This window comes from Taurulus bubalis (genome assembly GCF_910589615.1).
Source record: "Taurulus bubalis genome assembly, chromosome: 11".
Taxonomy (NCBI): Eukaryota; Metazoa; Chordata; class Actinopteri; order Perciformes; family Cottidae; genus Taurulus; species Taurulus bubalis.
Window position 1 is genome coordinate 22810571 of NC_136599.1, and position 23894 is coordinate 22834464.

At 44.0% G+C, this 23894-nt stretch overlaps 1 protein-coding gene across 1 annotated transcript; it reads right to left on the reverse strand.

Moving 5' to 3' along the window:
* Window positions 1-158: 158 nt before the first annotated feature.
* LOC306743651 (vitamin D3 receptor A) lies at window positions 159-23862 on the reverse strand (the record flags this gene model as incomplete). The annotated part of the gene is made up of 9 exons (XM_079226186.1): window positions 23751-23862; window positions 19186-19333; window positions 18427-18557; window positions 9342-9526; window positions 7511-7610; window positions 6184-6361; window positions 2182-2333; window positions 1448-1564; window positions 159-412 (listed from the first exon to the last, which is right to left on the reverse strand). The coding sequence occupies exons 2-9, from the start codon at window positions 19329-19331 to the stop codon at window positions 159-161; spliced, it is 1263 nt and encodes a 420-aa protein (XP_079082312.1). The 5' UTR covers window positions 19332-19333; window positions 23751-23862.
* Window positions 23863-23894: the final 32 nt, after the last annotated feature.

Sequence of the window (23894 nt, forward strand, 5' to 3'; positions counted from 1 at the left end):
CTTTCTCCCTCCGTCCAGGTGCATCAGGGCTGGGGTTTTCGCAGGAGAAGGGGGAGGCGGAAATGGTTGGTTATGAGTGTGTGTGTGTGTACATGCGAGCGAGCGCGGCACCACCGCCTCCTCCCCCTCCTCCTTCTCCTCCTCCTCCTCCTCCTCCGCTATGACACCTCGCTGCCGAACACCTCCAGCACCAGCGGGGTGAGCTGCGTGCTGTGCTCGGGCTGGAAGGAGAGCGAGCGGTACTGCTTTGAGTGCTCCTCGTTCAAGCTGCGCAGGTCGGCCAGCTTCTGGATCATCTTGGCGTAGAGGAGGCGCCCGCCGGGGTGGTTCACCTGGATGTAGGCCTGCAGCGTCTCAGACATGTGGTCCTGGAGCTGCTCGATGCGGCCGTGGTCATGGACGCCGGGGCGGTCTGCCATCGGAGAAGGGGGGAGGAGAGCGGGGTCAGGTTCAGGTGGATGAAAAGAGGGAGAGAGAGAGAGAGAGAGAGAGAGAGAGAGAGAGAGAGAGAGAGAGCATCAGTCAGGACCGTTTGTTGTAGTGGATGGATCTGGTTCTATAGACATGCCTATTGATACACTTATTACAACATGTAGTAACTTCCTCAACTGCATTTTGAACATCAGGTTCGGACAAAAAAATAAATAAATAAATAAATAAAATCGGTGTTTGTTTTGAAATCTCTTTAAAACAGAAATAAGACAGCTTTTGTTGCCCGATGAATCACAGGAAGTGCTCTCTCTCTCTCCCATCAGCCTTAGCATCACAGCCAGCGTTCCGAGCCCAGTCGAATGATGTCGTCCCTTACAGTCACATAAGACGTGTTACTGCGTTCAGAATATCTGACTGGTCGCGTAGCTTTGCGATTAATCTTGACGAACTGTGTATTTTCCAGATACAGTGCAATAGAAAGTGAGAGAGCAGCTTTATTGGTCGTGACTGAAGGCTCTATATCGCAGGAAATAGCATTTTTAGGTGTTAAATGAACTACTATACCTCCCTGTGCCAGTGCCACTAACCTTGAGCCCTCATTAACTATTACACAGGCACCCATGCTACTATAAGAAAAAATACTGATGTGTAAAACGATGAAACCAAATCCACATTTCATTTATGAACTCCATCGCCGTTTGCTTGAATTTGTTCACATCTCTTAAGAACGCAGTGAACTGAAACATTTATTAACTCGCAATGGCGTTTAATAGTGGAACCAGGCGGCCTTCGACATGATTTAGACGAGTAGTGAGTCATCGCCTGCTCATGACGTGGTCCTTGCTGCTCGATGACCTCGTTCACTAACAAGCATTCATCACCACATGTGTGAATTCCTGACCATTCAGCGAGCGACACGGCCCTCTTGCTACACTGTTTGGTTAAAAAAAAAAAAAGACTGGGAATACACAACTACACTGAACACACAGATTAAAGCACACAACACGAGCAGTACCTGGAGAGAGCAGGCAGATGGCCATGAGCAGCACGTGTTCCTCCTCGTGCAGGTTGAGTTTCTTCAGGCCGACCTGGAACTTCACCAGCGGCTCCAACAGATCCAGAGTGTGACCCGCTGAGGTTGAGGACGACACGGGAGCATACCGTTAGCATCTTCTGCCACTAAGGGGGGCCTTTCTAAACCGATTTATACATGAAAAACACACGTTGCACAGCAGTGGGAGAATCATTACCCTCGCTGTATTTTATACATCGCGAACAGAGCGCATTACCTCCTGCCCTGCACGTGTGAGTGACTCAAAGCGGACAGTGTTAGTGTGTGTTTGCGGCTGCTTTATGGCTTCCATGAAAATACCTGAAGTCCACACATCACAGTCTTGCGCAAGTGTGCATAGAAAAGTACTGTGTGTGTGATCATGCAAGGCTCTGTTATATAAAAGGTGGGAGAAAAAAGAAAAAAAGAATTCACAGCGTCATCATCCCCATCATGAAGCGTGTAGTTGTGTGCGCAGGCACGTTTTAGCACTGCAGTGATTCTAACTTCGTGGGAAATTTCCGGAGCTTTGGGTGAACAGGGAAGAGGTGTGTGTGTGTGTGTGTGTGTGTTGAGAGGATGCGTCATCAATAATCAAGGTCTAAACACGCTGCTTACGTCTTTATGTACCGATGCCGCAGGTAAAACACAAATAAAAAAAACAAGGTAGTTTGTTTCGCCAGTGAGATGAGACCGACCCTTTGTGACGTCATTGACGCAGTATTTGAAATCCGGCCCCCCGCAGCTCCAGGACATGTCCTCCAGACTGAACGACTGGTTTGAACGCAGCATGATGATCTCGATGGCACTGGACTTCAACAGAGCGATCTGGTCTTCTGCCGTCAGCTCTCTGAAACGGTCACAGATACACAGTTGTCTTTGTATTGCATCAACAAAAATGTAATACAAATCCTTTACAACTAAAGAAAAAATAAATTCAATTAATTCATTAAATTTTAATTTTCGTGTACACACATAAACATGTGTGTATGCTTTCAGTTATAGTTCCTATAAAGACTGAATTGTCAAGTCTGACTTTTAAGAAATAGGAATCAACCAAACAAATCTGCATTTCAATAAAACAACAATTAAAACAGTAGGTTTTATGTTTGTTACAACTAGGGCTGCAACTAACGACTATTTTAATAATCGATTAATCGGTTGATTATTTTTTCGATTAATCAATGAATCGGATAAAAAAAGCAAAAAAACATTAATTTCCAACCCTTTGTTCAAAAACAGAAGTGACAGTGCAAATTCACAGTACAAAACATAAACATGTTCAGAAAGCACAAACAGGTTGCTCCTTGAACATCCCCGAGCTGTTAATTAAACAAATTAGATTAAAATGGACAAACACTAAAAACATACACATGTATGCTTTACATCTGCCTTTTTACTGTAATTGATCTCCTTGGAGCAGAGGCTGCTTTAGCATGCCCTGCTTTATCAATATGTATGAAACCCTGGGACAGTGGGAAGCTGCACTGCTCCCCTCACCTCCAGGCCCAGCTCCACCTCATCTCAGCTCTGCATCAAGCTGCGCTGCATATAGAGTCCTCTTCCTTAAACTATTTCATTCTGGGCCTCTTACGACCACGAAATGACGTTGTTGGCTAAACCCAACTACGTGATTTGATTCAGTCTACTTTGAGTAAAAAAAACAACCTGCAGCCAGATCCGCCGGTGTCTCAGTCTCTCACTCCAATCTCAAACACGCTGGCGGCCAGTTGCTCTGCTCCGCTCTTTTTTTCTTCTCTTCTCCACGACTTTATGACTGCCGTAATAATCGCGCGACACAACGAATCGATAATGAAATTCGTTGCCAACACTTTTGTTAATCGATTTTTATCGATTCGTTGTTGCAGCCCTAGTTACAACATTAGGAATAAGAGATCTGCATCAAATCTAACCAATGCCAACTGTAGTTTCTGTCTACTGAAATCATTCCGAGCCATCCTGTACGTGGGGTTGGTTCAAGCCCAAAGCAAGAGCGCCGGGCTGTGAACCAAATCAGACAGTTTCCAAAATCTACCATTTTTGGCTTCATGCACCATGGAGCAACGTTCATAGGAACGAGCGGGGCGTCGCCTCCAACACTGTAACCAGTTCTCTTTATGCATCCATGGTGGGCAAAGTGTGGTTAACAACACGGACTGGAAAAAAAACATCACAAAAGAGTGAAGTGCATCATTTGCAACCACCATCTGCTCAAGTTCTGGTCACAAAAGATACGGAGTGCAATTTGCCCTTTTTTGCCCGTCTGATTTCAATTATCCACGTGGCAAAACCCATTTACGACAGATAACACTTAAACAGTCAGAAGGTTCTACTTAACCACCTACACGTAAATGTGTGTGTGTGGTTTTGGGCTTATAAGCGCAATTAATGTATTCATTTATTATATGGTTACTGTAGCAACAGGCTTTGTGTGGCCATAAAAGCACACGCACACAAGCACAGTGTACATGCAGAGCCCCTTATGTTACATTTAATATTGACTGTATATACAGTGTGTGCATGCAGTGTGTGTATCTCCACACTGACAGAAGCAGGTGTGACTTGAGGAAGGCCATAAAGCGTCACCACTACTCATGGAAAAAGGAGCCTCTAGGTTCCCTTCTTTAGTTATCCACTCATTATTTTTGCACTAAATATACCCAGAGCAACATCTGGTAGTCTGTCTGAGGTAAATTGTTGTGTAGCCTGAGCTTCTGCAAGCTATATGATCGAGTTCTCTTTTAACAAAATATTCAGAGTGAATTTGAGCTCCCTCTGGTAAACGGTTGCGCAGGTACTGATGTGTCTCATGTCTTTCATTGTGAAAGGCAAGAGCAGATGGAGTGGATCTGTGCTGCGCTGCATTGTCGAGGTTGAACTCGTTAATATTCACGTTCTGTGTGAAAGTACAAATAACAGGTATTGACGTGGTGCGTGAAAAGGCCTTAAGACCTGAATGAATAGAATTTAACAGTTTTGACTTGACTTGTTGTTCATTATTGTAGCATAAAAAAGGCAAAAAGAAAATGACTGCGCATGAGAGTGTTTAACCGCAGGTGTGTAGTAATAGTGTGCACATGTGCAGTGCCAACAGGATCCAGTAGCAAGCGACACGTTGTTGTTGTTGTTCCTGTGTAGCATAAACTAAACCGAAACATTTTAGGCTGCGTGCGAGCCATTTCGGATACTGCCGTCTGAACCACTCTGGCAATTTCCACCTCAAATTTTGTTGTACGATACAGTTGCCCAGAATGTACTCACTGAGAAGGTAAACACGTTCAAGAGGTGCTTCACAAATCAACGCCCAGGGATGCACCGAGGTTCAATGGTCTGACCGGAGTTTGGTCTGGAGGTCCAGGGTGAGAATTGTGTGGGATCTTCTCGGTGAACAGTGTAATGCTCGATGCTCCCATAGGACATACTACACACAGCTGCGACTCGGCTCCACAACGAGGTGAGCAGCAGGAGTAAATGGAGGTAAATGCACGTCAACAATTATCGGGTTTCAGAACATGCAAAAAGGCATGCATTATGCGCACCCGCATGGGTCTCCTCTGCTCTTGCATTACGCGGCCTGTGGGCGTGCATACATTTATGAACTTATCTCTCAGCGCGCCACGTATTTTTAAAGCCACAGCCTGTTCCGGCGTATTCCTGGAAGAGCTTGTTTGTTTGGGAGTGATAATAGAATCTCGCTCTAGCAAACAATGTCCCCGCTCTGCGTGCGGGGGAGGGGCTGAATGGAGGCTGCTGGCCTTCGTGTCGGTGAGTGCCGGTCGGAAGGATAATAACTTATATTGGAGATCTATACGAGAGCACTTCTGAGCCTTCCCTGATCTAAGGTAAAGGTCAGCTTCTGCAGTTCTGATTAGGTTTGCAACTAGCAGTTTTTTTTAATACTAATTAATCTGATTATTTTAATTTATATTTTAATTAACTAATCCTTTTTGCGATTAAAATGTATAAAACATGGCCACACAGTTCGCATTTGTTTCTGTATTGGATAGTTTGCAGCGTCAGACAAAAAGTTGACATCAACATGAACGCTAAAGCAGCTTTTCTTTCTATTAATTGTGTTTAAAGCAGGTATTTCTGCACAGTATCATATACAGATCAGGCTTCACTAATATCATTAGATAGACGTAATCATTTCCAACATTCTCAACATGATTTTAGCGAACAAAATAAAAATAGTCGGCTTCAATCCATATTTGTTGGAGTTTAGCTTTCCAAAAACATAATTTACACTGTGGACAAATAGTGTTATGCTCTACCGCTTTCAGCGCTTCAAGGGAGGCCTGAAGTTATATTCATTCAAGAGTCGCGGTAACAAGAAAAAAATAAAGATCAAATGAATCCCTTTATTCAAACTTCTTTGGAGTGACCCCTTCGTGAACTATGAGGACAGGCATTCGAGGGGCTTTGTGTGTGGAAAGATGTCGATGAGAGTTCTGAAGGATAGGTTTTGTTTTCCTCAGCACCAAGGACAGTTACAAGGACGCTATTTCCCCGTTACCGTGGTAACGTTGGCAACAGGCTGGTGATGGAGCACCACGGACGGATTATCGGTCAGTGAGTTTTCTGTGTATGAAGCATTTTATAGTCAACCAAAGTCAACTAAAATGCACTACGTTGCATTTGTCAGTTATCCAGGACAGCCCCCACTGTTGATTATTCATTCCTGTGCATCAGGTTTGTACCTAAAGCCGGGGATCATCTTGGCGAAGCCTATGACCTTCTGGATGCTGTAGGAGACCAGGTCAGCCAGGTGGGGCAGCATAGAGAGCTTTGTGTCCTCCTCACTGGAGTCTGGACTGCTGGCGCCGTCCTGGTACATCATTAACAGGCTGCTGAAGTTCATCTTGGTGTCCACGGACTCTGTTTGAGGGGATTAGGAGACAAGATGAGCACAGAAGAAGGAAGCAAGGAGAGGGCAGAGTAAGAAAGGGATTCAAAGGAGGCATTTTGAACACACAGAGAGAGCAAAAGAGCCAGTGAGAGGTTAAACATGGCAAAACAGGAGGTGAGAAAAGTAATTAAAAAAATAAAAAAGCTGGAAAAATAAGCAGTGTATTTCTTTATTGGCATTCCCATGAGCTAAAGGTTATAATGAAGCTATAATGTTGGAGATAAAATTAATAATTAAAAAAAAAGTGCTAGCTCCACATTAAAACAAAGCTTGAATACACATATGCAAAACTTACAAAATATGATTATTTTTGCATGAAAGGCAGTTTTAAAGCTGTTTTGGTACTTGCAGACCATTTCAGACTTTTAAAACCAGTGGATATTGACAATAAATAAAATAAGAAGCAAAAACGTTTCCTATTTTCAATTGCACTTATCACTCCCTATCCATCATGGACAACAGGCTACACAATAGTAATAACAGATAATAGTCTTCCCAATAATTAGAACATTAAACACAATAAAATGTGATGTCATGAGTTTAACAAGGATGCATCAGTGTTTCCCAATAATTACATAGACTGTGGCCCACCACAGCTTAAGGATGAACTGAAAATAGTTTTACTTAACGGGTTGGGTCTTGCACCCTGAGGCGAGGGACGGGGCCCCCAGCTCCTGGTCCGACTGTCCTCAGAGGGCCCGTCTTAAAATAGGGACCCCTACTCATACACCACGCTCTTGAGCTTCGAGGCCCTTGACTCTGCTCTCAACACACCACATTGATGCATTTAACTTCAAAATGTACAACATGTTCTTGCCCTCCCGAGCGGGTTTAAAGTCCACCGACCACAGTCTCACGAAATCCTGTGGGGAACACTGATGCATGTGCTCGTTTCCCCAGTGAGGCGGCCATGCTAAGTAAAAGAGAGCGGTTGTACAACTGTACAAAGACGATAAAACCCAGTGAGAAAGAAAAGGTCGACAGCGGGCAGATGGCTGCCGTTTGTATCCCTGTGTGTATGTAAATTAACAGAGTTCTTCACGACTGTGTCTTTGGTGGAGATAACCCTGAAGCATGAAAACGAACAAAGACGGGAGGAGGAGGACAACAACTCTCACCAGGTGAGTGGTTGAATGAGTCAGAGGAGGCATCAGACAAAGAGTGAAGGGAGGCGGCTCTGCTGGCACTGCGTGTTACTGGGCCTTCACGCACCGGAGGCTGTGAACACACACACACACACACACACACACACACACACACAGACACACAGAGAAACACCAATATTAATATAGCAGCATAATACGTTCACAACTCTATGCACTGCTGGGGCTCGTCCTCCACGGGGTCGGGGTTATATATCCAGTACAAATCATCGCCGTGCACCAAGAGTCTGATTCACAAAGCAGGATCAGAGTCACCTGGAAAACTCTGCTGAGTATAATCTGGAGCTGTGCTTATTGTACTGCATTTAAGCGGGGTTCCGGGTTTAAGGAAGTCCTGTTGTCCAGCTGTGATAACTGATAAATTCTTAGAGGTGGCAGCATGAAACCAGGTGGATTATTTCTATGTTCACACGGAAGCTCGAGTTCCCTGAGAAGCAATGACGATGGGTGTTTTTAATGAAAAGTAGCAGTTTGTGGCCTTCGTCAGTTTATTTTTCTTAAGGAAACAATTGCTAATCACTTCTGAAGTACTCCTTTTTTAATTTTATTTTGGACTGCTCTACTGTGAAGGAGGGCTTTGTCTTGAAAAGGTTCACACTCAGATACTACGTTGTGGGTGTCCCTTCTTTTTACTGTCTGCACAGTGTGTGCTAGAACATACAGACAAAGGGAAACGTTTCATCCGATCTGCATCCTCCATCCGGAAAACCCAGTTGCTGTGGTCTGCAGGGGGAACGGCGGCTGAAAGTATTAAGCTCGTAACGTGGAGAAAGAAGATGCAACGCCTCCGTCGGGAGGTTCAACGCCTTTTGGTGTCTCTCGTTACTAATTGAAATCACAGAAACACGGACGACGGTAGCTGACGTGTTGGCCTGAAGTAAATACGACTGCGGTTTCCGGCACTATTTGCAGCTGTCCCGAGAGGCACTTTGCCAGATGTTTATATTTTCACGTGCGGAGAGATTTTGTCACCGCGATCGTGCCACAACCGTATAAGATGTCTACAAAAATGTAGATCGGATTGCACCCTTAAGTATGTATTAAGTGCTTATTAAGTACTTTAATTTACACATAAAACACATTTTGATCCCTTTGTTTAAAACATAAAATACTGTTCCTGAGCCCCAGAATATTTGCGCAGTTAAACAGGAAGGGGTGAACAAAGCTGACCGGTTTGGACGTGAAGATTCAGTCAAACTCCAAACACGCAAAATAATATGAGCTCAGATGTTTAGCTCGGCCTCACTGTCCATGCCTACGGTTTGCAGCCATAGGTGAAACTGTGCAGTCACTAAACGCTGATCCAGCCAAACAGATTAAAGAATTCTCAGTGGCCCTGGTATAAATTAAGCAAGGACAGATACATTCTTTATACTGCTGCCAATTACAGTAATAGACACAAATCAAAGAGAAGGCCAAGGCCTGTGATGATGTGGCAAACCAGAGCAGATGGTATTACTTTCTTGTTGTTTGCCGAGTTCTGAAGCATTTAACCTCCATGGAATGTAGTTTTTTTTAAATGGTGGCAGGCTGCTACCTTAAGACTGGCACTATGCTGTGTGTTGTGTTGAAAGAAAAGCTGCTTCTGTATCAATTAGCTTTTGACTGGGAAACGTAGTGTTGTGGTCCGATGCCGTGCTTCGGCGAACACTCCCTTCCGTCGCATGACATCATGACCCGCTGCACCCATATTTATGGTGGACAACAAAGTGATTTTGGCTGCACAGATGATAAATGAAAATTCAATGCGGTTGTGGTGGAGGAGGAAACGTTGTGCTGGACTCACCCTGAAGCGGGAGAAGTCAGAATAGGAGGCATCGTAAGTCTTGTGGTGAGCCTCCACCAGACTGGAGATGATCTGGGACTGCTCCTCGTTCAGACGTGGCCTCATTGCCTCCCGGGCTGCCTCCTCCTCTTTCCTCTTCATTATCATGTCCTTCTTCCTCTGAACCTCCTCGTCGGTCAGGATGACTGTAAAAGAGGATTCATTCAGACATTAAAACTCCCCAGCATACGCACAAATCAGCAATCACAAATACGAATGTCAAAGCTGGCCAAAGAAACAATGAAAAAAAGGGGTAAGATTACCATTAAACACACATTTTCAAACTTCAAACTCTCCCAACATCATAAACTAAAAATGTCTCCATGTGATGGGCTTGCATTGAAAATCTGGTGATAAAAAAAAAAAACGCTACAAATAAGTCTTTAGATTTAATCAAAAGGGAGCTCTATCAACACCCAAAGTATCACAAGGCGTAATTGATCTGGGTGAAAGTAAACACATGCACAGGTGACAGACAGAGCGTAGTGAGTGACACCTCACTCTCTTTGCACTATCTGCATTACGCACAGGGAAGCACTAATATACACTCACCTAAAGGATTATTAGGAACACCATACTAATACTGTGTTTGACCCCCTTTCGCCTTCAGAACTGCCTTAATTCTACGTGGCATTGATTCAACAAGGTGCTGAAAGCATTCTTTAGAAATGTTGGCCCATATTGATAGGATAGCATCTTGCAGTTGATGGAGATTTGTGGGATGCACATCCACGGCACAAAGCTCCCGTTCCACCACATGCCAAAGATGCTCTATTGGGTTGAGATCTGGTGACTGTGGGGGCCATTTTAGTACAGTGAACTCATTGTCATGTTCAAGAAACCAATTAGAAATGATTGGAGCTTTGTGACATGGTGCATTATCCTGCTGGAAGTAGCCGTCAGAGGATGGGTACATGGTGGCCATAACGGGATGGACATGGTCAGAAACAATGCTCAGGTAGGCCGTGGCATTTAAACGATGCCCAATTGGCACTAAGGGGCCTAAAGTGTGCCAAGAAAACATCCCCCACACCATTACACCACCACCAGCCTGCACAGTGGTAACAAGGCATGATGGATCCATGTTCTCATTCTGTTTACGCCAAATTCTGACTCTACCATCTGAATGTCTCAACAGAAATACACACGCACAAACACACACACACACACACACACACACACACACACACACACACGCGCCTCAAGTTAAAACAGAGACAACTCTCAGAGACCGGATAATGCTGTGGTAGTGAGTAACCTGTCAATCACAAGGTAGCCACGCCCTAAAGCATACTCTACTTTATGGTCTGTTTGACTCTAAATGGACCATCATTTACTAAATAAATAAACATCATGCTGTATTGAAGACTACCATAAAGTAATTTTACAATGTTTACTGAGGTAATAAATCAAGAGAGAAGTAGAGTAATTTTCTCATAGACTTCTATTTGCAACCAGAGAAGTCTCCCCCTGCTGGTCAGGAGATAGAATGCAGGTATTAAGTAGGGTTGGGTACCTAAAACCGGTGCCAATATGGCCTATATGAACGGTGCCTACCGGACCAAAACACAGACTTCTTTTTGCAAAAATAAGAGGCCCCTGATGGCCAGGAAAAAGAATGCAGGTTTTTCCCGTTTCAGACCCAGAGTTTGTCGGTTTGTGGTTTTGGCCACAATAAATCTTAAATTTAGGTTTTTGTGTTTAAGGAAATATTAATATAATAATTTTGCATGTCATCCCTTAGTCCATTTGTATTATAGTATTTCAGAATGATAGCATGCCACAATTCAGTTTCTGCTTGCTCTCCTCTCTTCAAGGTATTTAAACTACATCACGATGTTAATGAAGGTTATTTTCAAATTTTAGGGGTTGTGTTTTTTGTTATTAATTTTGGTAGTACTTTTAATCAATCCAGGTACTTGAACATCTAGTTAATTTAAAGGTTAGGGTTATATGAGGTTGTTTTTTCCCCCATATTGTGATGAGTTGAAAAAAAAAGGAATACCGAAAAAAGAAAGCTCTTATGATGTACCGTAACAACACTTTGAAAGGAGTCAAGGCATTTTGAAACGCAACATTATCACGTGGCCGCTCATGCCGAGCATGTTCATATCCCAAAATATTGAACTGGCTGCAACAGCACAAATTAAAAAGTTCAGTTTTAAAGTTGCATTGTGGCTTTAAAGAAATAAAGTGCTACTTGTTAGCAGTTAAACAAAGTTAGCTTTGAAAACTAGGTGAAGGGGCTGTAGTGTAAGCTCCAAATATTTTCATCTCAGGTTACATGAACCATATATCTCCTGAGCTCGGCACGCAGAAAAGGCCCGTCTGCTAACTTTTCATGCGGCCCGATGTTGGATGTTTAAGTGCCTTTTGCCTTATTCATGCTGCAGGAGTGGAGACTGCGGGCCGAGTGGAACGGCGGTGCAGAATGGATTAGACATACTGTTTGGAGCGACTCTCTTAGGTTCTGACTCGATGAGAGGATCTTTTGGGAATGGCTTGGATTGCGTGCCACTTCCCCATGTCTTAAACATTACATTACTTTGTAATGTTATATTCACTGCACTCATTATTTATTACAGATCGCAACAGATTCACTTCCGTCTCTATCGGCTTTGAAAAGCCAATGCGCTCACAAACATGAAGAATGAATATTGTTTTGTCGGCTTTTTAATACCGTACGACTGGCCATGAGTGGATGAACGTAGTGGAAAGGCTGAGTTAGTCACACTAGCAACAGCACCTCAGTCTATTGGCTTTCTAAAAATTTCAATTTTAAGTCACAGTGCTGGGTCTCTAGAGGTCTCTCTGTGGCGATTTCCCCCCCTCCTCTGAGATCTACCGAGCCTAAACCAGGCAGCTGCCGTCAGTCTGGCTGCTCCGGTTCAAACTGTTATTGTGCGAAAGGCCATTTCAACAATCAAACCCTAAAGCCGACACTGTTCCTGCCGTAGATTTTTTTGTTTCTTAAAAAAAAAAGAAAAGAAAAAAAAGGCGCCTCTCAGCAACACACCGAGTGACCCAGCATCTGGATGCGTGTTGCATGGCGGCCACTCGTGGTGTGAAACCGGAAACCCCGGAATACAAGCTGTGCCTGAAGAGATTTTATAAAGATGAAAAACAGGCGGCTCCAATGTTCCGTGTGCAAATGTGACATCTGTAATGAGGTGGGCTGAAAGAAATCCTTCTGTTACATTTCTCGTCGGTGTGCTTCGTAGAGAGAGCCGCTTTATTACCCAACGTGAAACACATTCTGACACTACATCACAGTGATTGGTTTAATCGAGTTATAGGATTATGGATGTCATAAAATAGAAGCCGTGCAAAATACGTGCTTGTATATGCTCATTATGAAAAGGAACAAGCTGAACGAACACACCCACCCGCACACGGAACATACGCACATAACTAACTAATTATTAGAAGGTGCTGAATATATATATACACACACACACACACACACATACATACTGTTAGCACCATTAGCAGCTAGCCGTCGGGCCATGTGGAGGCATCCCTTGAATTCTGGACACGCTCAGAATTTTTCCATTTAGCAACTGTAAACTCTAACACACTCTATCCAGGTATGTTAATGTCTACTGCTCGTTTCAGAACACAATGTCTCTGTCGAAGCCCAGAGAAAAAGAAGCACAAAGAGTGTTCAGTGGTTCGATGTTGACGAGGGCAATAAGAAGACACTGCGAGCTTCCCAGTGCACACAGGAAACTGGGTGAAAGACTGCAGAACTAATTAACACACGAGGAAAACTGCACATGTATGTGTTCAGAGCAAATATTTACCACTCAACCAAAAAAAAAAAAAAGGATGGCAAATATTTGCTAAACCCGCATCTTGAACGTGATAATTCACACAGCGTTTGCTTCTTCGGTATAGTGTGGCCTCTAAATATAGCACACAGGGAACAAAGAAACCGTGCAGACTTTAGAAACGCTGCTCTTTATACAGTTAAAGTGAATGTTTACGCCATCCGGGGTGGAAGACACTGCAGACACTGGTGGAGTAACGCGCTGACCCCTGAATGCCTCGGCCCGTATAATCCTTTTGACTCTCTGCCACAGCGACTGATCGCTACACCGTGCAGACAGACAGACGTCACGACTGCCAAAGAGAGACAGGCCCAGAGCCGTGAGGTCACAACACGCGCACATATGCCCCAACCGTCTGGCAGCAACGGAGACATTTGATTTAGCGCCATCGAATGATGCCGTTTCGGAGTGTACCATTCTTAAGAGATAGGGACCTTGTTTTTGGTTCGTCTGCTGTGGAAACCCCTCCTCTAAATGTCTGTTGTGGCTTTCGTCTGTTAATACAGCAGTTTCTAAATGTTTTATCTGTAACCTAGTCCTAACCGCTATATATATATATTCAGATCAAAGGAATGAATAAATGCATACTTTACAGTAACTGCTGATTTAAGAGACCAGTGGGACGTGTTCAGATCATGCACCTCATACTGAACACTGGATACTGGTTGTTTTCCTGGAAGCTGTAAACAACTATATTTGAAGGGGATTTTCAGTGATTGCACCCCGAATTGCAACCACAGGAGTGGCGTTACGTAACGGTATAATGTGGCGACGCAGAGACAACAACAACAACAGTTTGGCTACACAGGCTTAAAAAGGCAACTGAATGAATCTGACTGCTTAGCTAACCAAAGGATTTACTTGGCTTTCATCTCTTTGAACCCAACGGTCATTAATTAAGCTTTGGCTACGCTCCAATGTCGACCCGGTCCCGCGCCAGGAGCCGACGGCCGAGAACAACTCCTCCGCGGCGAGGCTGAGAGAGCGCATGTAGCGAGAAAGCCCACTGATGAATAGGCACAGTTTGGGCAAAGTTTGGCACAGGCCTGTCGAAGCAGCCATTCTGAGCCCGGGGACAGAAAGAAAGAAAGAGAGAAAGAGAGAGAGAGAGAGAGAGAGAACAAGAGAGAGGGGGGTTTGGTCAACACCAGTAACACCAGAGACACTGACAAAGAGGGAGAGGCAGTGTTTCATTGTAGCGGAGGCCAGAGGTTCACAGCGGGCTTACTCATTAACCAGCCGACCGACCAGTTAAACACAATGGACGCCGCTCAGATTCGGTGTGATACGCGTCAAGCTGGATTTGGTGTGTGGCCAATAATTTTCTCCACCGCTGGCCTGAGAGTGTGATGTCACACGAGGTGAATTCAGGGCAGCCGGGCGTCAGGCTGCCCACGCATGCAGAGTCAGGCCAAGTGGCTTACCAGTAGCTGGTGGTGCAACATACGGGTCAGGATTTTTTTTATCCCCCCCAGCCCAATATCCATAACAGATATTGATCTGCTTCTTCTTATGGCCCATGGCGATAAGATAACGGACAATTTTTTTTTAAATAAGTTCATGACCTGAAGTTGATGGACAACTGAGGTTAAAACGTGGTGAGCAAAGACGGGTGATTTAATATTCCATCGCTCTGAGCCAACCAAATAAATAACCGACATCACTGTTCATCACACAACAGAAACAGCAGCTCTACTAGAAAAAAAATCTATTTGACGAGTCAAAGTACATAAATCTTTTTTAAATAATAATAACTAAACTGGTTGTTGCTGTGCTTGTTCTTCTTCTGTGTTTATTGACAGAACGCTCAACTGTGTAGTCAATGAGATCAAGTCGGCGCCGTATTTCAGCCAAAAACTTATCGTCTAGAATCGTGAGCAGAATAATAACCGGCCAATAATTCATCAGCTTTACCATAGGTGATAATAGAAAGGCATATGATGCAGTAAAGACAGGAAGACATGTTCTGAGCACAATCAAGTATCACTTCACCTCTTTTCTTCAGTTGCAATTCGTTCACTGGTTAACTCTTTATGGATGGCAACGCTTTGAAAGATAAAGCTAAACAGTCAGAGTCCAAGTCTTTTTTTCTGTTTTTGTTTTTTGTGGTGTATATACACAGCCATTTGACAAGTCTATCCAACTATAAATTTAGCATCTGGCACTTATGGTAATGCCTGTGTAAAGGTTGTCAAATAGACAGAATACAAAAGACTCGGGAGAGAGGACGAAGAATACAAATTAGGGAGACAAATGGAGGGCAGCAGCGCAGGAGAAGCTTTTGCTACTGAGAGACACACCGAGGTGGGAATTCAATCATCTAAAAAGGCTAAAACATTTCAGAAAACTCTCCTGTGATTGGAATCCTGTTACACACCCCTACACACACACACACACACACACACACACACACACACAGGTGAAGCTGAGACAAAGCTGCCTAGGACAGCATTGGGACAATCGCATAACATCTTGCATAAAAAAAATAAAGAAGAGACATGTATTAACAATGCATCCTGAAAAACCTAATCTTAATGCCAATGGATTTTTTTGTTATTCAGTTTGAAAGAACTCTTTCTTAAAATGTCTTTAAAGAAGCCACAAAAATGCGATTTGAAAAGGTTATTTTAAGAAAGACTTAAATATATATAAAAATATAATAGTATCTATGAAATGTGCACACACACACACACACACACACACACACACACACACACACACACACACACACACACACACACACACACACACGACTGTAGCCGTAGGAACAAAACATTCTCACAGGTCGCCAGCGAGAAAAGGAAATCGATTTCACATCAGGGCAAAGTACGATTTAACAAACGAGTGTGCCAACTTCCCCGCAGTCATGCCAGCACATTTTCTGCAATACTGACTGAGTCATATTCTTTTTAATTAAAATTCGTACTGATTTGCTCTGCATATAGTAGTAAGACACCAGGGATATAAATGATTAGTGCAGAAGCGTGCAGGAGCGTGTGTTGGATTTGTGTGTGTTTTTAAAGCCTCCTGGTGCTTGTGGCAGAACGTCGGCTAACCTGTGGATGTGTAGTGCTGCAGGACGTTTTGGCCACGCACGTCACTCATGCCCCAGACTGCAGCCTTCAGACGACTGTGGTGGTAATTAAACCGCAGTTAATAATGCGAATTTGTGCTTTTAATGTCAATCGCTAATTGCAGCGTCGCCCTGGAGCGATTCTGCCGTTGCAGTTGGCGTAAACGCAACATTCCTGAAAACTGGCTTATTACTGCAGACGGTGGGAGTTTCGCACAGGCAGCACAGTGCGGCCCCACAGACACTGTTGGGGGGGGACGAGCAGGGCAGCTGCAACACTCGGTCGCTCACCCCGCCCCCAAAAACCTGAATGCTGACCGTGAGAAACAAAGAGAGCGTTTCATACTGATAAGTCTTGCTCCTCCCGCACGTTCTTCTCTCTCAACACAGACACTCCAATGTCATGTGGCTATTTGTGATCAGCACCGAGGTTATCGGCAGTCTGAACCCTGCCCTGCATCATCCCCGTTTCACACAAACCCACACACAGTGTTTGTGAAACGAAATGTGGGCCAGACCATTGTGTGTGCCTTTGAAGAAAGAGAGTCATTGTTGCACAGGACTTTAACCCCCCCCTGACTTCCTTCCTTCCTCCGTTCCTTATTTCCTTCCTCCTCCTCGCTCTCTCATTCTCCCCTTGTCTTCTACGACTTGTCACGGGTACGCTGACACGCTGCTGTTGGTGCTGCTTCCCATTGGTTCGCTGAAACCCGAGCGCGCGCCGTCTCGCGGCTCCGCTATGAAGAAAAATGCTGAGAATCAGTTGTGACAAAGTGTCATTCCGTGTTAACGTGGCGTGAGGTGACGTCTCAGTCTCCCCTCGCAACGGCTACTGCTTGTGTTACACCCTGGTGCCACATGCATAACCAACATGGTTAGGAGCGGAACCGTGCCAAACAGCCTCTGAAACGCAACACAAATACAATCCAGTTAAGGTAAATGACTACACCTTGATCAATACCATCCTAACGACACACTGGGGATGGAAACCCTCATCTGTTGCCATTAAAAGCAGGATTAAAGACACGCTTATTATTATTATTATTTTGCAGCTTGTATTTTACCTGAGCCGAGCCGAGCCCGCCATATGGTACAGCCTGCCTTATGTATAACCACTATTGACCGCCTCCTCGTCTCACATCCGATACATTTACACTCTGCCATCGATTCTACTGGCCGCTGGTCTTCCTGAATGTCTTTAAATATCAGATTAAATGCGACGCGAGCAGGGAACCGGTTTGCCGCTTTTACAAGCCAACCTGACATGCATGTGTCCAAGCAGCTGGAGCATCTGAAAACACATGTATTGAGCTGTTCTGCAAGAGAAAAGCTATTAAAGTTAATACTGTCAGTGAATAATAGAACTGCAATAATGATGATGATAGCGTAATTAACTGGATCAATAAAACAGCAATGGTGAAAAATTGATGTTTATGGGTTGATTTTTGATAATGCATCGATTTGAATCCTGGATTTATGAGAGGCAGACACGACCACTAATCAAACTGGACGGTAGGCTGACCTCCTCTAACTGGCCGTAAGTGCTGAAATACTGCACTGGTCAAGTGCAACAAAATGGCAACAGTAGGTGAAAACAGTGAATACATAGTTTACTCGGCTGCAGGTTTTCAAGCTAAAGCACTGATCCCGAAGAAGCACCAGAAGCAGCTGCACGTGAATAAATGAATATTACATCAAAAGGATGTCAACCGGAGGCAGAGTGCTTTATTATGTAAGTATCAACCTTTAAGAAATCTGACCTACTGTATGTGGAAACTGCACAACAGTACGACAGTATGTATTAATTAGGCCAGTCATTTATTCTGGTGAGGAGCATTTGAATGTACATTTTGTGAAAATATCAGTCTATAGGGTGAGATGTGAAATTAATGTGACCTAGATATTACTAGATATGTCTCAAGTGTTACTGCTGCTTGCCTTGAGAAAATTGGGAGAGAAACTGCATTGGAAATAAGTTAAATCATCTCATCAGCTAACAAGGTATATCATTATAAGATAAAATAGAGAATAGAGACTAAAATGCTTGCAGCTGGTCTTCACACCTCCGGCTTTGACATCAGTCGCAGCTTTGCTAGACTGTCGGAGGTCAGAGAGAGAGAGAAAAAAAAGAAAGTCTACTCACACTCTTTCATCATGCCGATGTCGACGCAGCGCTTGAGACGACAGGCCTGGCAGTGACGCCGATTGTCCTTGGTGATGGTGCAGGTCCCGTTGAACGGACAGGTAAAGGCGGCTTTGCGCTTCATACTGCGCCTGTAGGAGAGCAAATCTACTCGTTCAGCAACCATTATTCAGGGGTGGTTCAAACGTTCCACTGCGCATTGGTGATAGAACCAATTTCAATCTTAAAGGACTTGTTCATTATAAATGTTTTTAATCCTCCCAGATCCATTACTAAAAAAACTATACTATACTAAACTATACTGAAATAAGCAGTACATGTCAACATGAATGCACCTTTGAAGGTTTCGCATAGTAATGCACTGCCAAAGATATAGATATATATGTATATGCTATACCAGCCCTTTTCACCCATATTTTTGTGTATTACTTCTCATTTGAAGGGATGGTGTCTTCTCCTTTCAGCAGGATTTAAATTAATAGCAATATATCTTTATTGAATCATATTTGGAATCCTTGATTTATGGAGGAAAAAAAAGCATGGGTGCGCGCGTGTGAGTGAATATGAACGAGAGAGAGAGAAAAAAACAAAAAAACGAGTGAACTGAATAATGTACATTGTTAATGGAGCCAGACATAAAAATAACACAGTGTACCCAAAACATCCGACAGCATTTAAGGACTTCAGGTGCTCACGGAGAACTACTCCACATGGAAAAGGGCAGCGAATAACCCCTCACAACAGACAGGGGGCACGCACCTGAAGAAACCCTTGCAGCCCTCGCACGTCATGGCGTTGAAGTGGAAGCCGGTGGCCTTGTCACCGCACACGCCGCAGATGCGTGGGACGTTGCGGTCGAACTCTTCCGGTCCGACCGCCGACGTCGTTACCGTCATGGGCTCCATCACTGCAGAGAACAGAACAAGAAAGAAAGAGGGGATCGGGGGGGGGAGAGAGAGAGAGAGAGAGAGAGAGAGAGAGATTAGAGGCCCGCTTCACACCGCCCGCCTGAGTGAAACACTTACAATACAAAAAGAAAAAGTGGAGGAACGCGTGTGTGAGCGCGTCGGTAACTTTCACCAACTCGCCCCAAAAAGCTTCAAAATCAGTTTTTGGTCTTCTGCTCGCATGTTGTGTGGGAGTGTGTGTTTGATGGGGAGGTGTGTGCTTTCCTCTTCTTATACTAACAGGTGTCAGGCTATTAGCATATTCAGCAAACGGCATTGACAGCCGCGCTCGGACTTCGCAGCTATTGGCTGAGTGACTCAGCTGACAAGCGCAAAATATTAACAACCATGATGAAGTCAATGGTAATGTGAAAAAGAAATTAATGACAGAAAGAAAGCGCAGTTTGCTGAAGGCTAAGAAATGACGGATAGGTTTAATACTGCCAAGATGAAAAGTGCTCATTTTTCCACACTCCCACCATCTGGCCCATCCCCTATGAAATAAACAGCAGTGGAGTAAGACACACCTTTGAGCGAACTAATCCATATCAATCTGTACAGACAGATCCTTTGTTTGAAGTCTGATTGGAGTGATGGGGATACTTTAGGGTGGGCAAAAAAGGAGAGGAGAGAAACTATGGAGGAGGAGAGGAACCATGCGTGTTATTGTAGGTCCGATGGTTCAAGTCCTGCCCGAGCGTTTGTGTGTAATATGGTCACACAGGACCGACCCTCTGCCGGGGTCTTCAATTATGTCTAATGAATAGAATACTTTAATGTCATTGTCAAAAACAACGAAAAACAGTTTAGCAGCTCTTACAGTAAAGACAAACATTAAAAACAACCATCGAAACATTCACAACACAAGTAGACTCATGAATGTAAACCGTAGTAGAAGTAGCAAGAAAAGACACAGAAGCATACAGTTTGTTAATCAAGTAGTTGGAGTGGTCCAATCTTTTTGAATAAACTTACCAAAAACTACTTTGTTATTTAGTTTATCCATCTGCTCACGACTATTAGGTAGTTGATAGTGAAGATCCAGACACGAAACGAGGAGAGATCACTGTCAATTGCACCAATCGGCACTACCAAAGAACCTCATACATTTAAATTGTACTCAATAAAGATAATGAAGGAAAACAACACGAAAGGTTGCCAGGTACATTTTGTACTTTTCAAGGTTCAAGGTTCATTTTGTAGTTATTCTGCAAACATGGGGTTGCAAAAAACAAGTATTTTTCATGATTTGAGTGAGAGCAACGCTGGTCGATTTGATAGCTTTATCGATTCGGTTTTATGGTCACCCTCACAAGCACAGGATGAGGTTACAATAAATAAATGTGAAACTGTTTCAACAACGTGACGAATAATAATAACAATGATGCAATGAACTTAGGCCCAGCGTGGAGTGGTGGCTGCGGAATATAGCCTGTGGGGAGTTGCCGTGCTAAGTAGGACTCGGTTAGTGTCAAACGAGGACAAAGAGATAGGAGGGGCCGGACAGACGGAGAAGTGTGGGGGGAGATGATGAAGGAGAGGTGGGGAGACAGGTGAGTGAGCGCGCCAGTGAGTGAGTGAAGGATGGAGACAAACATAGTCGCACTCCATTAGCTCTCATTACGTCTTGGCGAGGTGAAGCTTCAGCGCCTCTTCCCGGGTGAAAAACAAAGAGCCCACGGAGCCAGGAGCAACTGGCCCCATTACCCAGGACGCACCACACCGCAGGGAAAGCCGGACAAGCGCAAACACCGGTGCACTTCAAAGCAGGTGGAGTATCGCTTCACTGCACGATGAGCATCTTTGCCAGGTTAGTGTGTACCTGTGTGTGTGTGTGGCTCACATGCAAGCACAGGGGCTTGCGTGCAGGAGCGATACGGTGTGCCTTGCGGTGGGTAGGGGTGGAGAAGCGCCTCAACGGGCACAACAACAAGACACACACCAATAGTCATCGTGTCCCAAAAACAGCTGTGTTTTTTTTGGGGGGGTGTTGCAGCAACAGGTGAATAATGAAAAAGATGGAGAGTGAAATGGAGAGACGGCGTGTCAAACACTTCAACGGGTCGGGAAAAACAGCACCAAAACAAACCCCTGCAGTTTCGCCGGCGGTGCTGGTGAACAACAGCACGAGTGGATCGAGGTCTGTAATTAACGCCCCCAGTGTTATTTCACCTTTAATAAACTCGCTCCATCACATTTGCTTTTATCCTTTACGTGTTTTCCCTCACTGGTTTCTCATTTGTAACACTGCTTTGTTAATTAGCATCTTTATTTATTTACAGTCAGCATGATTAGTTGGTGAAGAAAAAAAAAAAGGGGGGCAGGCTTGTATGCTGCCAGACTGACAGGTGATTCCCTCTCTCCCTACCTTTTTAACAAGCTGTGCTCTGTTTTTCGATACATCTGTCAATTTAACTTCATTATAAATCAATTAGTTCTTCATCATAATCTTTTTTTTTCCTCTTTAACCTCCGAACAGGCAGCATTCAGCATTCTTGGTATGATCATTACAGGGAAGCAGAGTGTGTCCTGGTTAATAAATCATCCGTCACATACTTTTGACGAGTTTTGTTTTCATTATTTGTCAATATTGTAGTGCAACAGTCACCTCTAAACATTTCACAGGAGATGAGGAGATTCATTTCTTCGAGCGTTAACCAGGAGCTGTCCCGAGAGCTCCCGTTATCGGAGCTGCTCTCACTAAACGCAGATTGAGATGTTTATTTCTATTGGTTTACTCAATTTTCATGTTTATTTGGATGCTCGGGTTTCATTTAACCCTTTGGGGGCGGGGCCCGCTTCAAAGCGGTGGCAGATGTTTACGTTTTTAATAAAATTATATCTTAGCAATAATACGTCACAGAGATATGGTTTCAAATCTGGCGGATATGGTTTCCACTTCCGTGTCTGAGCATCTAAACATGGAGGTGTCTTACTACGCTTGAAAAGCTTCAGTGTGAGTCAGAAGATACCAAGCAAAGAGTCCTGAGCAAAGCTATATTGGAGGGGACTGACGGCGCAGCTTCAGTGCCTGAAGGATTCGCTAACAAGGAGCTAGCCGGAGCTAACGGGCCAGATAGCTGGCTACAGCGTTTCTGTGAGACTGAACGGTGAGTAATCAATTGTTGCCCCTATCACCGTCAACTCTCTTACAGTGAACTTAGTACGACCAGTAGTGTTGGACCTCCATTATGTGTTTGTAAGACCGTAACTAACGTCTGTTTGTTGACGATAGCTTCGTAGCGTTAGCACGTCACTAGATAGCGCCGTGTTGGATGTCTCTTCCGTGTCTACGACTGAACGGTGCATACTCAACTGTTGTCCCGATCACCGTTAACTTTCTTACTTGAACTTAGTACGCCTAGTAGCGTTGGATCTCCGTTAATCGTTACTACAGTAGTGTTTATGTCACGTTAGGTGCTGCTAACACGGCGCAGGCTAACGGAGATAGCTGACTACAGCTATGAACGGTTGGTAATCAACTGGTGTCTCTATCACCGTTAGCTTTATTTCAGTGAACTCATACTGACTTGTATTAATGTATTTTACAGAGTGGATTCAGAGCTGTGAGGGTCCAGAGGACAACATGCAGCATCGTCTCCCTGTCCGTCTGCCTGCCAACACATCACCATAGCAGGCCTCAAAGCCAGCCACAGCTCATCCCCCCCACCATATAATAATACATTTGGTTTTTGACATTTATTTACATGAGTCTAACATTGTATTCATATATTCCACTGCTTTTGTGAACCTAAAACCTTTGGTAAACCAATTTCCATCACCAAAACTGATATACCACATGAGTAAAGTTATGTTTTCACAACAAATAAGAAAAATGTCCAAAATCAAGATTCAATTTTTCAGCTTTAGTCATATTTTCTCTTTACACTTGTGCCTTGGGACAATGGTGCCTCATATATAGATAGCGGAGATTGTTCTATAATTGTTGATTATATGCAAATGACTTTAAAAGGGAAATTTAAAAATTATGTAAAAATCGAGAAAATTACCCCAGTCCCCAGAGTGTTAATGACGTCCATGCCAACCAAACAAAGTGAATTGGGAAGCAGTGTTGCCAGACCAAAAAACAGACCTCTGCCATGTATAATGGATTCTTTGCGGATTCATTCTCATTAAAAGTGCATGTGTCGACATTGGAGAAGTGATTTATCAAACGTGCAGAAGGAAGCCAACGAGACGTACTGTACGCACATACGCACTGAAGTGATTATGAGTTGCCAGTTATCTATGACACCAAATGATATACGACATAGTCTGCTTGTTAATGCAAGTAAACTGTAGTTTTATTCTGGTTATGTATACCCTTAAAAGGGATCATTCTGGGGTTTTATGGGGTACTTATCCATGGTCAGTTACCTTCAGTAGATGCCGGTCGGCGCGCCCCCAGTTTGGAGACGCAGGCAGGAGTACCAGCACTGGAGCTAAGCAGAGTACTGCTGTGGACGGGGGCAGCAGCAAAACGTAATCTAGCCACCTAGGAATAACAACAACAAAGAAACT